Raw genomic sequence first — 17,185 nt, 5'->3', positions numbered from 1 at the left:
AGCAACGCTGGTTAGCATCATGAGACAAATACTGAAAGGACTTCCCCCAGCATAATTTCAGCTTCCTGAAAAATACAGCAGCATATCTTAAACTGTTTGTGAGAATTTATTTTCTCTTAACACAACAGGCAAAGCTATCTCTCCATTATTTAATTTTTACAGAATGACTTCAAGACCACCAAGTCAGCTTGTTCACTATCTTGCAATTTTTGCGATCAAAGGCAATTGGTTAGTTGTTCACTTGTAATTCATATGGTGCTGTTCTTTGTCAAAACAGCAGGTGACCTGAGCGGACATATAGTAGCTATAAGAATGACTCATGGTTTTGAAGTAATGGCACATTTATAGACCAATTCATTTTAATTTTCAAAGCTGATCATGATCTTTCCTTCATTACCTTAAAAGATGACTCTCAGCCAGTGTACTCTCAAAGCTAACTGCATTTCTGAACAAATTGAAGCTATTGGGGAAATGGAAAACAAATACATGACCTTTTCTTTTTTACTGCTCTCTTAGCATGAAGAGTTCTTTTATTTGTTTATTTGTTACTATTTAAACTAATTTCTCTGGTCCAGAAAGGCCTTAACATAGAAATATACTTAAAATAAATACATTGCTTCAGATAAATCCAAATTACTTCTAGTATTTTGCCTTAAAGTCAATAGGATTCATCATTTTATCCACACGTATTAGTTTCTTTCTGGTTTACTATTAAGTGTTGACTCTTATCATGCTGACCTATTTCACAATCTCCTTTTTTGTGCAGTCCCATCTTTCTGCTGTCATTCTATTGGCTGAAAATAGATCTTCGGAGAAATTTCTGTATTCTGAATGCTTTCTACCACAAAAGGATCTCAATCCTTTCGTGTAGTTTGCAGGCACTACAATAAGATAAATAGTAAATAATGATAATCATGATGAAGGCCATCACAATTCCAAGATGGATAGCACTTTTTCATGCAACTCCAGGAGTATCAACTTTTCCTTGATTCCTTGCAAGACCCTATGGTGAGAGGGGAAAAAATACCTCAATTCTGTTTAAGACCTGAATAAATTCACAATAAATTTGTAATATCTGGTGAAATGATAAAAAAGTCTCACAGCCTCACTTATTTGGCATCGCTGCAGTTATACGGTATGGTCAGCAGCCTCAGTCTGGTACAGTAATGCCTCCCTGCAGCTATGAAATATTTGATCCTTCTTGCTGCTTGGAAGAACAAGTCCGTGTAATCCCAACACTGCCCTATAACAGTAGGTTTCTTTGCAGTACTTGTATTTCTAAGCAGCAAATTCTTTCCATGTCCCAAATGCTGTGTTTATTTAAAATATCATGACTGTACACACTAAAAGTGGCTGATGAGAGCCTCCATACATTCTGTACACTTTCAAGTGGTATGACTTAGATTGACATGAAGTGGTCTATAAAGTTTGTATTTTATATATAATAATGTAAAACTTTACAGTTTAGGTTCTAAAAAGTCAGTGTGGCTCTACTCATGTAATTAATTTCAAAATAAGCAAGCTGGGGAAATTAATCACTGTAGCTTGTTTCCTGTTTATACATTAAATGTTAGCCACACATTTAATTCATTGTCTGGCTTTACCCCATCTCCATTTTTTTTTTTTTTGCCAGAGGGGAGAAAGGAGTTAGATAAGGACAGGAAAAGACTGCTGTGTTGCTCTTTGTGTTAGCTATGCAATGGAAAAGACAAAGTACAAAAAAATTGAACATGGGTCTGACAATGAATTGCACTTGACAAGGCAAACAGTGCTATAGTGGTAATTACCCCAGCCTAACTGATATTCCTAAACATTCATGAGATCTCTCTAGAATCATTTCAAGGAAATGCCATTGCCAAGATCTCATTTTCAAATAGGGATAAAAAATAAGGTTGTGGAAAAAAGGGGCAAAAATGTGGAAGAGGGGAAAACTGCTGTATTTTCTTCAACATCACCCTAATCTCCGTGGGTGTAAACGATGAGAAACTTGTGGGTATGACATCACTGCTACATGCAACATAAATAAAGAAAAGAACCAAAATACTGAACAAAAATACTCTCTGCTAGAGAAAGACAGGTTGGACCGCACTCTGGGCTACAGGGAACCCATTTTTACTCACAATAGATCACTATCAGTGTGCAGTTAAAATATAGTAGGGGCCGTGTTCCAAGGCAGCAAGAGGAAAAATAAATCAAAAGTTTGTCAATTGTCATAGATTACAAGAAATTCCTTCAAACACATCAATGTACACGATATGTCCCCTCTGGGGTTCAACCCTCACCGTTCACAGCAAGCACTGTCACTGGAAAAAATATATAGAGAATTAGACCATAGCTGTTGCACAAAATGAAAGAAACAGGAGTAGCAGGTCATCCAGTTTAGAGATTTCATCCCAACGTGGCTGCGTTTTATATAAATATATACATGTATTTGGCCCCTTGCTGCAAAAACTACAGTTAAATGGAATAGGAAAGAGACTGAAAATATTAAAAACAATAATAACAATCTGTGAATAAAATTTCCACACAAGCATTTCTCTGGACAATGTGACATCAGTGTTCATATGTTATTCAGGGAGTGAGATGGGTAAGGAGAAAAGGGTGGCAAAGAGACTGCAAAATGAAAGTGAGGTTACTTGAATTATCCCTGGCCTTGTGGAAATGTACTGATCTGCCCTGAATTATTAATACTAGGCCTAACAAGTTTGGACAAATGGCTATGTAGGTCAGGCTCGCGTTTAGACCCCAGGAATACAACAAGCTAACGTTCAGACAATATCCATATTGATGTGCAACCTCAGATGCATTATTGAAGAATGTGGTTTTCAAGTGTCACAAGAAGCTGCATTAATTAATGCCACCATAATAAAGGTTTCCATGTAAAGATATTCTTTCACATTTAATTCACCTGAATGTGTCTATTTTTTACATACAACCCTTTGTTTCATCTTACACATTTTCCGCGTTCAGCTGTCTCTAATTGCTATGTTACTCGCTAATTAAAATATGTATTTATCATATAGGACTATATTTATGCATGTCTGACTATTTACAGTGTCTCTGAAAATAAAATTGACATATTAGCTATTGACAGATCAGTTGACAGTTTCCTAATTCAATAGGGAAAGCGTTTTCCTAATTTATGCTTTGTTTTGGTTAGACTGCATTTTCGAGACCAATGGTTTGGGTAGCTTACAGATGGATAACATAGTCAAGATTTTTCGAAAGTGATTAGTGATTTGAAAGCTAAAGCTAAGACATTTCATGTGAATAATAGACTGCACTAAAGACTTACCTTTAAAAAAAAAAAAAAAATCTGGTCCCATAAAAGGGATCTCAAGATTGTCATCAAAGTTTGAGAGACAAAAAATCACTAATTATCATTGAAATTTTTCATTTAAATTTTTTGCTGATTGACAGAACTTTAAAAGCAAAGCAGTTGCATTATTTCTAATAGTTGCGAGCATGCTCCTAAGTGAAAGCCGTTCTCAGCTGTACTGAGAGCTGCCAGCTATCAGGGCATCTGTGACCACATGTGTGCATGTGTGTAGGAAAGGTGATGGGAGAGGGCAGATGTGGGGAGAGAGAGGGGAGGCAATGAAAGGGAAATTAAAATTTTATTCTCACTGACCATTTTTTTTCTTTTCCACCTGAGTCAGAGGATTCCCTCCTTAGTGTTCTGTGCTCACAGCAGCAGCTCTGACAGCCGCCTCCTTCAGCCTCACTAACCCCATCATTTTGTTTTTTCATCTGTCCAACACCCTTTTATTTATTGGACTGATACATGTGACCATGCCACTTGGAACATTTCCTAGTGCTACACACAGAAGTTGTCACTCTCACCTCTCCATGGCCCTGCTGCTGGTAATCTATCCATTATGTTGGCTGGGTCACAGGAATCTCTGTTTTCTCCCTGGTTTCCTAGTACTGCGGAGGTTACATTGATTTTCATTGATGTATAACAAAGGGCTCTTGTCCTTTACACTGCGACTTTCCGATTCCCGTCTTCTAACAGATTTCAATGCAAAGTGTAGACGTCATATTAAAATGATGGCTCTTTGGGCATTTATTTATTTATTTTTTTAATCAGCACATGTGTGAAAAGCATATACTATGCGAATGAGGAGTAGAGAAGAAAATACAAATAAAAATAGTCCTTTTTTGACAGAATCAGATAAAATTAAACAGGTAACATATTTCTCTTTAACTGTTGGGTAATTTGGAAAAAAGATTGGGTTTGAGAGTTACAGGCACCCCAAGGCGTCTGTAACTGGCTTTGCCAGAACTTATTCAGCAGCCTCACTGGCTTTGGCAGCAGTTCAAAGGTCACATTCTCACATGGATAAACTGTTCTTGAACAATTTTTTTCCAATATGTTAGGCAATGGATACATTCCTTCCACATCAGGCATGCTTTCCATGTGCTTTGCTCTCCTTTGTGGCTACTGGGAGGATAAATACCATTTTCTGTCAGCGTGTCAGCTGCTTTCTCTAAATTAGACTACTTTGTTCCGCACTCCTGTTTTTTTCAGGGAGAGGAGTTTCTTTAAAAACTCCAATGACATATTTTTTGTCTTTTTAAAATACTCTTCAAGAATTTATCAATTTCAGGGATGCCTTAAAGGCAGAGAAGGTCCACTTTAGGCATTCTTCCATCCTTTAAGATATTGCAGTGATAACACTAGAGTGGATCTACCAATAAGAGAGTTTTTTCCCTTTTAAAAGTAATGGTAAAATAGACATGATCAAACTCTTCTGAGATCCTTCAATTTACTTAATCAGTACTTTTGAACTGAATGGTCTTTTTCATGGCAGAATACCATGGAACGCACATAAATATTCAGATACCCATTGAAAAAACGATTCCTAAATCTTCTTGATGTAAGCACTACAAATATGCATGTGTCAAACACATCTTTTGCCAAAATGTGGTGATAGTTCCTGCAAAAAGTTCTTTCAAAATATATATAGATAAAATGCTAATTTCTATATATTTATAAAAATACAGATGCAAAACCTGATCTCAATTCTAAAACTCAATTATTTTTTCATGCAAAATTTTCCAAACAATTTAAAGACCAGATCCTAAAAGCCTAACTAAACCAAGTATTAGCATTTCAGCAATGGAATCTTCTAAAAGGATATATTTAAAAGGTACTAATATTTAATTTCTTCCAGACAATCCTTTCATCCAGTAAAACTGATCATTTATTTCAATAATTATGTGATGGAATAGTACTCCCCGGTTTCTTCTTTTACAAAATCATGTTCAGCAAGATACAAAGAAGTTCTTTTCTTTACAGAAAACTATTGAAATTACTGGATTTCTGCATGGTACGAATGAGAGCAGAGCATCACTGTTAGCTCATTCTTAACTCAGAAACCTTCACAATTAGATCTAGCTGGATTTAGTTCTTCAGGTTTTGTTAGCTTTGGACCCTAATGGACTTTTTAATGAAGAAACAGGTGTGAGTGGTGTGAAATGTAATAAATATTTATGCACTTCAGAAATGCAAATGGCACTTACTATGTTGCTGTGCATTTATTTCTTAGCTTTTCTATACCACTGTGTAAAACATGTAAATGCATGTACAGATACTCTTCAAGGCTGAACAGTTCATGAAAAGGAGAGGGAATGATAGAAATATTACTTACGCCGTTTGCAGCCACATTTTTTTATCCTTTTGGGATCCGTGATGTCATCATGACAGGCCTTGCAGTAAAAAAATGCCCTAAAGAGACAGAATGGAAAAACTGACACATTTCTTAATCCATACAAATGAAACTAGTCCCACATTTCCTCTTGTTGCAGTGCCCAATTAATGAAACATGCCAGCACTAATTTACTTTAATCTTTGAAAAGGTTTAGACATTTAAAGTAGGAGATATTTGCTGCAAGACCATTTCAAACATTAAGACTCCAAATTAGTGTTTCTTTAAATATACTTTTATCTGAAAAGTGATTGGGAGAAGGGATGATACTTATGACACAGTGTATCAGTTCATTTGTCTTTCATCTTCAAAAAAAAGAGCATCCAATTAATTTTGTCATGAAAATATATATGTAATGAATTCTCTGTTCTTACTGGATATATCAGATTTTTGTGTGTCTGTGTGTGTGTGTGCGCATGTGAAGACTGTCTAGCACCCTTGGCCAATTTTTCAGCCTGGTCACAAGTAGGACTTTATTTTGGATACAATGAGAGATTGCAATGAAATCAATGTGACAATAAAATTAGATATGCTGTTTACAAAAAAACCCCAACCAAAACCAGAAAGAGAAAATCCACTCACAGTAAGTTTCTAAAGAAACATATAAATGAAAGAACTGAAATAATCTTGATTCAGACTATTTTTTTGTCTTTTATATCTGAATAGAGCAAAACTATTTTGGTTTTGAACAGACAAAAGCCAAAATTTCAAACAAAAGCATGCAATTAACAAGGTGAGCCATCTAAGTTTCGATTTAATGTTTTTGGTTAGGAACTTCTACTCTTGTATTGAATGGCTCACCACTAGGTGAAGCCCAAGGAGAACTAAGGAAGTGAGAAAGGGCAAACATTTGACTTTATATAAGATTAAAACAAAATTCCAAATCAGTAAATATGCATCAGACTGCCCAGAGGAGAGTTTAATCACGCCTGTCAAGCCAACATGTCACGTAAGGCTGCTGTGACACATTTCATGAGGATCACGCAGCTGGTCTCTCTATCTGGACAGTTACAGTTCTACCAGGATTCTTGCTGGCATAACGAATTAAACATACTTTTTCACCTGCTGAAATTTCCCTGTACTTATCTATTTTCAGGATATGTCAGCTCCATGCCTAGTTCCCAACCCTCTCTCATTGCATACTTCTCAACACAAATTGGCAGTAAGAACCAAAGGTGTCACTTTGCAACCACCCATGGCTTTTGCCGACAGTACTGTTCATAGATTTAGGATGGTTGGATTGCTACCACAGTATGGAGGTCACTGGAACAGAACAATCTACAGTCCAAAATATAAAAAGAAAAATTAATAATATTAATACACGGCCCCTGAATAAACACAGCCTTTGTCAGTTCAGCTAGGATGATTGCTACTAATTCTTTTTAGATTAATTAGACAGTGTCCATCACAGGTGGAACTATATTAAAGGAAATGTTCAGAAATATGAACTAGATACTTAATTCAAATAGTTACGAATTTATCTAAGTTATTTTACACCTCCAAATAACGTCCCAGGTAACGTGGCCCACCAGGAGAAAGGTAGCAGGTCTAGCATATGAGATATGGACAAGAGAATACAAATTTAAATTTGCAGTACCACCTCACTGAATGTTATTAACATTTCTAAAATCAAGATAGTATGCAAGCTACTGATGGAAGATATAAGTCCTAAATGTAGCAGACTGAATTTCTCTAAGAAACTTCCAGGAAGATTACTCTTTCAGACTGTGAAATTTTCTCACTATTCCCAAGAAGCAAAATGTAAACCAAAAAAGTCTTCTCTGAGTATTTGTATACTTTGCTGCAGAAAGTTTCTAGTCTTCAAAATATTCACCTTCCAACAAAAAGAAAAGAAACAGCCTCCAAGGAAATGAGACTAAAATATTTTTCAAACCATGAGTCGATGTCAAGACATAAGCAAGGAGGAGAAAACTGCCTCAAATTTTTACAATTTCTCCCCAATCCAGCTGTAAGCCCCTGTATTGAACAAGAATCCACTATCACAAATATTCCCCCATACAACTTCATGACACAAATTGGACATAGGTCATTCCTACAGATCATGTTTCTGAAGTCCACTGCAGGACAAACGTCCTGAAGACCACCTTCAATCCTGTGTGTGAAGTCAAGAGCAAATGCCTGAAGTGACTGCTGTAATAAAATTATCCTTCTATATAACCGGGTTGAATTTAATGGATTTGAAGGATGTGGATTTCTGATGTTAGTACTAACATGTAAATGGATAAAGAATAATAAAGATGCCATTCATATAGTTTGTATTGTATTTAAAGACTCAACATTTTATATGAAGCTAATTACCCACGCGTAATTGTTTCTAGGTATAATTGTTTCTAATGTGAAAGTATTGTTCTAAAACTGCAAAATTTTCCAAGAAGAGTAATTGAACATTGCATGTTAGATTTCATTGTGGAATACATGTTTGATAACTATGAACAGCTTTAGTTTAAAGGAGCCGAAATTTCTCAAGTAGCATGTAACACAAAACCAGAATAATCTGATTTGAATTTCAGGTATATAACATGTTTAATTCTGCTTTATTAAAAATCCTTTTTTCCCTCCAAAAGACTTCAATTTTAGAACATTTTTCTGACTGTGATTCATAGCTCAAAAGGGTGAAATCAACAGTTTACATAATTGGTTTTGTTAGTTGAAACACATCTGATAATCATTTGCTTTTCACAAAACAGCTAAATGTGGTAAGGGAGGCAGCGTGTTTCTAAACAAAGCCTTCTGCAAAAAGCAAGGCAGAATCGGGAATTTTGTTTCAGATTGCTATTAGAAAAAATGCGTTAGACAAACGATGTGTAAATTTTTTCCCTAAACACGTTAATAACAGTCAACTTCTACCTGTTAACAATGCTATACCAGGTAATTTTTACTTACAGGCTGAAATAATTTCATAGGAGACTGTAAAATGTCTTATAAATGAAAAAAAGCTAGCATCTCAGTAAAGGAATGTGAAGACAATTCTGTATATTCAAATGGAGAAAAGCACCAGAGAGGAAAAGATGCTGCTAGAAATATGAGAGGACAGGAGCGCTGCTGTGCTTTTTTATACTCCACCTAGCCAAAAACTATCTTAGCTCTTTCAGCAAAAGTAGAATTCAAGTTCTCAGTGATTTCATTGTTTTGATGTTTTGACTTTCTCTAAATATTCATGGAAAACAGGCATTGCTTAAACATTACTTTCACTGTAATTTAATCATTAAAAGTTTAGGATGGAGTAAGGGTTATAATTTGAATATTTTATCATTCTAAATGAAGGATTTAGTTAAAATATATAACTCAAGGACATAACCAAGTAAAAATCAGATCCTTTGTAGCATGACTTATAACAAAAATGCAAATTATGAGGAAGCACTCATCTGCAAATACTCCTTTTTATTATTTTTTTAATCTTGTGTCTTTTAAAAATTATTTTCTCACCTCAATCTTTTATTCCTTCCAAACATATTATAATCCTAGCAAATAAGAGTACACAGATTTGGTCCTAAACACAATACCATAAAACCCCTTTTCATTCAACTCAAATCTAGCAGAGCCAAGTACAACGAACCAGTGAAGTTATCTAAAATGGTTGGGATCTACTGCACTGTTGTAGTTTGATTTATTATTATGAGATCATAGAGTATGTAGCTCCAGTGAAGAAAAATTACAATAACATAAATATTATTCTGCTAATGCAATTATTGAATGAATACAGTAGCTTGTTCATACCAAATATTTGCTAGAGACTATGTAAACAAGAACTATGCTAAACCTGAAACTCGGACAAAACTGTAATCCCTGTCTTCTCTCAAAGTAATTCCACTGAGACAAATTAATTATAGAGAAACCAGATCAAAATATTTTACATTTTCCAGTAAGACTCTGGAAAAAAGCTTCTTCATTTCTTTTCACATAAAATTATTTAATCTCGTCGATGTTTAGGACTGTAGTTAAGAAAATGGCATGCACACATGGTTGGTTCACCAGAGTACCAACTTAGTTCTCCCGAGAATCTTTAAACAGATAATAACGAAAATTAAATGAGGTGTTTACATGTAAAGAAAAAACAGAAATTAAATACTGTAACTTTAAATGTAAAGATAAAAATATACTAATTACCTTTTTACTTCTTTGGCATCACTTGCAATGAAGAATCCTAAAGTACCTTCTTGAATCTTGACATGGTTTCCAGGATTGATTAATATACTGCTCAGTGAAACAAGAACAAAAACAACAAAACCATAAGCTTAAATTAATTTTAACTGAATGTGCCAAAATAGCTTTATTTGCTTTCGTTATAGGGGACCCACTAGTTAGGAAAGGCTACAAGGAAATTTTAAGGCATTCTTCCTTGACATTTCCAATCAAACAGCAGTTTCATATGCTTTTTACAAAAAACTTAAGTTTGAGACAGTCACATGCCTCCACCTATAATCACATCCTTTAAGTGTTTACATCTGTTTTCTTATGGTTTTGCATTAAACATAGACTATACAAAATAAAAAACCTCTCATGATGTGTGGAACCGAGCATTTCAGCTTTCTTGGTCCGTCATGCAAAGTGGTGAAAAATTCACAATATGGTGAAAAGGGGAGAACCGGCAACCACCACTCAATAACAATACAGAATGTAATCCGTGAAGCTAAACCCTTTGATGCAAATTTTTGCCAATTTCTACTGAAATAGAATGTTAATGGGACCCCTATCTGGACATATAATGCTATTGTTTAAAATAATAAGTACACGCATACACTAAAGGGGAATGGTACAAGACAACCAGTCACGATAGCTGAAAAAACCATAAAATGAATAGAAATTTTTTAAAACACTGCTATGCAGAAGAACAAAAATAACCCAACAACACTGACCGAATACCCTTGTCTAAATTTGGTGAAAGAAATTATAAACTGCTATCAAGAATTGAGGCACTCCATGTCTCTCTACAAAATATCTTTTTATTTTCATAATAATTTAACACTAGATTTTAGGTAAGGCAATTTGCAAAGTACCAAGCTAAATACACATATACAGAGATAGATGCAAATATATTCTCCAGTAAGTTTTACTAATGTGCAATACAACTAAGCTTTCAACTTGCTATAACTTAATAAAGCTTGTGAAACATTCTCTCTTCTTTGTCTTTTTTTAAAGCTTAGCCTTTGTAAGTCAAAATGTAATGATGGCACACATACGCAATTTACAGTAAATAAAGACTACCAGCAACTTAAACATTTGTGGAATTAGCAAAAATTGGTATTGGGGAAGTATATATATATATATACAAAAATAAAGCACATTGCTGAACAGACATACATTACTAAAACTTGAAAGCCAAAAATTTTTCATGTTATTGTTAGGAGGGAAAATGGGTCTCATCAGATCTCTCATTCAAGATGCTATTTATTATCTATACATAGTAATAAATCAGTGTGACAAAAAATATACCTGAAAGTTTTATATTAGCACATTGTTTTGTGTGATTACACATGCCCACAAGGCCCTATGAAAAGAATATGCAGGCTGCAAAATAAAGCGCTCGTGAGTTAAAAACTAAAAGGTTGGTCATGCAGCCATAATGCATCCCCCATTATGAAGATGTTATGATACAATTCTTAGTTTAATAGGCACAAACTACTTTTTTCTCACAATCTGGAACTTTATTCAGTGTGCTTTTGCTGCCATTACTCCAGGCATGGCTTCATGTGGTTTATCTTTCTTTAAAATCAGCATCATATTTTTCTGATGTGTTTTTCTGTAGTGTTCATCACTACAGCATGCAAAAGATTCACAAATACATAATTTATTTTAGAAGAAGAATGAAGATATAGTATTATCCCATTTGACAGATGAGAGATTAAGTCATTATGAGATATAGTAGCTATTAATTCGGGATGCCTACAGGCCATTTTTTCCTAAGTATTTAGCATTACGTAGCTCCATATACACCTCCTAGGGACTTTTGCTGTAAGAATGCTCAGCGTTTCAAACAGCCCAGCCCCTGGTTCCCCAAATAATAAAGACTTAATCAGAAGTCATCAATAAAAGGTTTGGTTTAAATTATTAGCTCAATCTCACACAGATACTCTGTGGCAGAGGCTGGAACAGAAATGAAATCTCAAAGAAAGCATTTACCTAGATATCCTTCCTTTCCTTCATTCAGAGTTTCAAGATTTGCAACAAAAAGCAGAAGAGAACTACAGAAAATGGAAGTCATCACCACAGAAAGCAGGTTCATCTCCACTGCACACTTCAGTGGTATTGCAAAAAATGAAATGCGATGGTGTAAATAACGCCTACATTATGCATGCAGATAAATGAGATGAATTAAAGTTGCACAGCTAAACTTCACATCTGGCATTTCTTTTGATAAGTGTATTGGGCTTAATGATTGCGCTTGCAACCAAAACATTTACCTAATGCAGTATTAAAATGCAATTTCACAGGTTTTAAAATGGAATAAGACTGACGGGGTTAAAAAATAAACAACCCAACAAGAATTTCTTCATATGAAACCAGTCACTCAAGTCACAAACAGGTTGGAAAATTTAGATTCCCTGGAAAGTTTTTGTCACTTGAGCCAACAGAGCACTTACTAGCTGTTGGAGAGAGACCTTAACAGGCATCAATAAGGGAGCTGACACATACACTCTACTGGGACACACACAGAAAAAAAGTTGAGAATGGCCTATCTTAAGCCTGCGAGCTTACGTGAGCCTAGGTAAGTCACTTCTCAAGAACCAGGAGAGAACCTTTCTGCCACTAGCTCTCCAAAGTCTTTCTGCCAAAACTTTCTATGATGTCCGTAACTGCATCCTTGTCTCAGTTCCCACCTTTCCTCTTCCCTGTCTGCTAATCCTTAACCTGCCATTATGCTAAGAATTTAGCCGTTAAACTCAAAAATCTACAGAAGCTAGTCCCATTTATTTCTGCTACACTGTTCCTCCTAAAATATGCAATGTTGTTAGGGTTGCCTATTTTTCTTAGGTACAAATGGGTACTGCTTCTGTCAGAAAAATACTTTTTTTGCCCTTATTTCATTCTTTGCCCTTAATCACAGAAGTATTACAGCTTTTCAGCGAAAACAGATGAACACATTTCTTTACATAGACCCACTTTATTTTTTTTCCTCATCCCATTCTTGGAGATAGATAAACCATACGCAAACAGTAAAAAATCCTATCAAAAGCTTAACAACTCGAACTACACAAGCTGAGGCAACTGCTAGTTATGTAGATGTTCACGCCCCCTCACAGAACTTCAAATTTGACAAAGTAATAAGCAAATGAAGCAGTTCTTTTCAGAGGCAGTGAACATCATCTTAAATCAGAAGTAACTGGCTTCATTTAGGATGTAAAGTATTGTGAGCGTGATTTTGTATCTCAAGGTTTTTCTGAGACACATGAAATCAATTCAGATGGGTCAGTGTATAGACTTTACTTTTGTCAGATCTTATATTTCATGCACATATACTTATTTTTAAAAATAGAATTTATAGCCACAAAACATAGATGTGATTGAAGTTAACACAGTATGACCCCAGCAGCAAAATCTTCTGATGGGAATAAAAATTAATTTGCCCCATCACTGCTATTGGCAAAGAGTTACAGCAAAGGCTCAAAAAGCTTTGGGTTTATATACACACTGATAATTAATCAGAGCAAAGTCATGAGCAATTTCTACTGAGTCTATATGGATTTTTTAAATATGCTGCTTAGTAAAGCAGCAATTGAATTATTTCTTATGAGACCTGTAGTGTCATTAGCTAAAGTTATGCTTTGATAAGCACTCAGTCTAATATATACAGCAAGAGAAATGTTTTGAATTAAAAGAATAGAATATAGAGAACCAAGAGGACAGAGAAAAACAAAACAGGCTTATGAGCATACCAAGAAAAATGCATCCATCAGTTATTTAGAGATGTGTGTATCTGTTTAAGAAGCTCATGAAAATATTCATATATATATCCCCACAGCTAAGAAGATAACTACATGGCAAAATAAATCAGAGTTTTAAGAGCGAAAGCTTCAGCTAATGTCTCATTTTTATGTATCTCCAAGGATGGCGAGTTTTGCAGGTGTAGGAAGATATAGGAAAAGGGAAAAAAGGAGAGAAACTCATTACATTTAATAGAAATATATATAGCTAATCCATATGCATTCTGTGCCACACATTGGAAAAAAACGCTGTTGGAAATACCATCCCTGATTTTCCCAAATACATGTTTTTATCATAAAATATAATTTGTTTTTTTTATCTCCTAAATCAGTTCATTAAATCAGTCAAGGAATACCAAAAAGCTTCTAAGATTTTGATCAAATTTTATAGTTTTATAACATTTCTGGTTTAGGTTAGCTCAGAAACTAATCAAGTAATCGCAAGCTTTTCATGACAGGGGTCACATGTCTCTACAAAAAAAAAAGATTATCTTTTGACTTGCTTGCTCCTTCAGACATGAACATTTAGAACACATGGCAATTACAGCCATGTAAATTGAATATGTGTAAATTAAATGTGATTTAATGTGTTTAGCAGGCATTTAATGTACTTTACCAGCATGAACTTAGGAGAGGCAAGTTCCATTACTCTATGACAATACAAAAATTTGCAAGCAACTTGTGGAGCAGAATATGCAGTTAAGAAACTTCTGCTTTACACTTATCTGATGTCTAGCAAAAGTTAGTCCATTTGCTAAACAAGATTCACTTGGTGACTAGATGCAAGATCACACATCTAAGAGCAATGAAAATGTCACACGTTAAAAATGTAGAAATCACCCTTGAATTCAGTTGTACCCTCAGGAATCACAGAATGAATCATAGAATGGTTTGGGTTGGAAGGGACCTTTAAGGATCATCTAGTTCCAACCCTGCTGTCATAGTGAGGAATATTTTTCACTAGAACAGATTGCTCAAAGAGCCACCCAACTTGACACTGAACGCTTAAAGCTCAGGAAAGAATCAGGAACAATGGTATCTATACAGCTGGAACTGAGTTACCAGATTGACTGAAATATAAGTAGGTGAAGCACAAATGGGAATTAGTGTTCATTTGAGATGCCCAGTTAAAAAAAAAAAAAGAAAAATTCTAGATGAGCTTATGGATCTCTCTACATAGTTCGTTCAGTGAAAAGTTAAGATAGGACATGATGACATATTCATATGACAGTGGAGAACAGATATCTGTTAGTAACTCTGACAGTGTGTTAATTTTGATCTCAATTGATTTACTCGCTTGTTGGATTATATCTTTCTGATCTTTTAAGTATATACACCACCTTCAATCAAATACAGATAACATGTAAATATCTGTTTATCCATTTTTATTTACCTGAAACTACCCCAGAACATGAGCATTGCTCAACACCTTTTTGGTAGTGCATGGATGATGGGCTGCACAATACAACAATATTGTGACCTAGATAAAGAATGCCATATTATGTTTTCCCTTAAAGCTTTAAAAGTGAGCTAAGGTTTTGATTACTAATTACAGGTCTTCCATGTTTTGCTGAACTTAAAGATATTTCATGGAGAACCTGACAGTTGGAGGTTTGAACTGTAGGACAATTTGTGAACTAACACTTAGGGGCACGCCTAATTCCTTCCAACTATTTATTTTTTACTCATTTCTGCTGTTAGGTGAATTTTATTTGTCTCCTGCTTTCCAGTATTATAAATGTTGGACTCACATTATATTTCTTGGGTTGAAACAGCTTTAGAAATTTTGATGGCTGATATCCTTCCACGTTATTAGAATATAAAAAAGATTATTTCTAATAGATTTTCAGTATACAAAAATTTCAGTAGATCAAAAATATTTCCTTTTTATAATATTCAGCTATCTTCTATGTGAACCACATGAAAAAACCCAACCCATCAGCTTCACAGCCTGAACCATCATTTCACTGTACCTATGTATTTATTGGTAGGCCACTTGCTAAGTGGCATGGGTCTACAATTTGCTTTGCACAGCTTAAAACTGAGTAGGCTTCCACTACTGCTGAAGTTTTAAGGGGACATAAGTTTGAACTCTTAATCTAGACACAGCATTTATATAGTAGATGACTCTCAGATTTGTATAACTGTCAGTCTTCTCTGAGAAAACTGAGGGATCTTATTAAGATGGAAGAGATGTAGTAAAGGTCTTAGAACTGAGCTGACAAAGGCATGCGGAGATGCCCAGCAAGTACAGCACAGAAAATAGGCAAGGGCAACAACATTTTAGCAGCACTATATGAAGACTGAAAACTGGAAGACATAGATAAGGTCACTCGGTAGAGGCTTACACTGGAAGAATTCTTTTAAGAATTTTCCTTGTCAGCAGCTTCAGTTATGTACAATTCTTGCTTGTTCTTACTTTCAAGGTTACATTTTAGACAGCACTAAAGGTGGGATTCATCTCATCTGTCTTAGAATGGAAGCTGCTTTCAAGAACTGTCTCTCTTCCCTTGCAATCATGGAATAAGTCTGGATAACTCAACGGAGATTAGACATCTAATGTTTAGATTGATAAAGTTAGGTGAGATGAATCCTCTTATCAATGACCAATTGAACAGTTTATCCTTGCATCACTGAAACTTGTTTGATTCAGTAAAACTTTTTTTCAGATTTATGGCTATCTTTGTAACTGCCATCATCCTTGACTAAAAAAAGAAAAGATCTATTGTTGATTTAAATGAAACACAAATGGCAAAATTTTGACTAAACAGATAAATGACAAAAGCTGTAACAACTCTGTTTTAAATCTTCTGGTAGATGTACTGTACCATTCCCCATGTGACTGAAACAGTAGCAATATCATCTAGCAATCAGGAAGGTATAATGTTGTTTAAGTACTATTGATGCATTACCTAAAACAAGACTGAGGTATTACTGACTATAGGTACCACATTTTTAAATAAAACCAGCTAATTTTCTTGATTGTTTCATGCCATGCCCAGATGAAATGCACCACTATTAGCACAATGACCTTTTAAAATGTGCCATGTCATTCACACAACTATAGAATTAGAATTACAAAATTTGTTTGAGACAATTTTTTCTCAGGGTATATTTTGAAGTGGAGTGTGAGGGTAGGTGCACAAATCCCACAGTGGGAGTTGCGTGCATACCAGTTTCACACTGATTGTAACTCATATGTATTGCCTCTTTCTTCTGGGCTCTATCATTAAGATTAGTTCAGATCCATATTGCTCTACACAGAAAAATCCAGTAAGACACTAAAAAGAATACAAGGCAAAAGACACAGTGCACATTACATGCTACAGTATATTAAAGCTTAAGTACTACAAGCATAAAAAAAGTTGCTCCCAGGAGTTAAGTTCTTTACAATAGCAACCACTATTGGTTGGTCTACAGGATGCGCATAAGGTATTTTTTTGGGGCATCGTCCAAACTAGTTCAATGGTGCTGGTGAACTCAATACACTTTGAAACAATTAAATTATTCCTTCTGGTTCCAGAAGTGATT

At 35.0% G+C, this 17,185-nt stretch overlaps 1 protein-coding gene across 8 annotated transcripts in view; it reads right to left on the bottom strand.

Annotated features, from left to right (window-relative positions):
• KCNMA1 (potassium calcium-activated channel subfamily M alpha 1) overlaps window positions 1-17,185 on the bottom strand; it is a gene marked incomplete at its 3' end in the record, with an annotated part of 525,005 nt that overhangs the window by 103,154 nt on the left and 404,666 nt on the right. For all 8 annotated transcript variants that reach the window (XM_082002432.1, XM_082002434.1, XM_082002435.1 and 5 more), the window contains 2 exons: window positions 9,840-9,926; window positions 5,655-5,731 (listed from right to left, as the gene is read on the bottom strand). In XM_082002432.1, coding sequence (XP_081858558.1) covers window positions 5,655-5,731; window positions 9,840-9,926 — 164 coding nt within the window. The remainder of the gene's footprint in view (window positions 1-5,654; window positions 5,732-9,839; window positions 9,927-17,185) is intronic.

This window comes from Phaethon aethereus (assembly GCF_964289735.1).
Source record: "Phaethon aethereus genome assembly, chromosome: 7".
Lineage (NCBI taxonomy): Eukaryota > Metazoa > Chordata > Aves > Phaethontiformes > Phaethontidae > Phaethon > Phaethon aethereus.
This window is presented reverse-complemented; position numbering and strand designations above follow the sequence as displayed.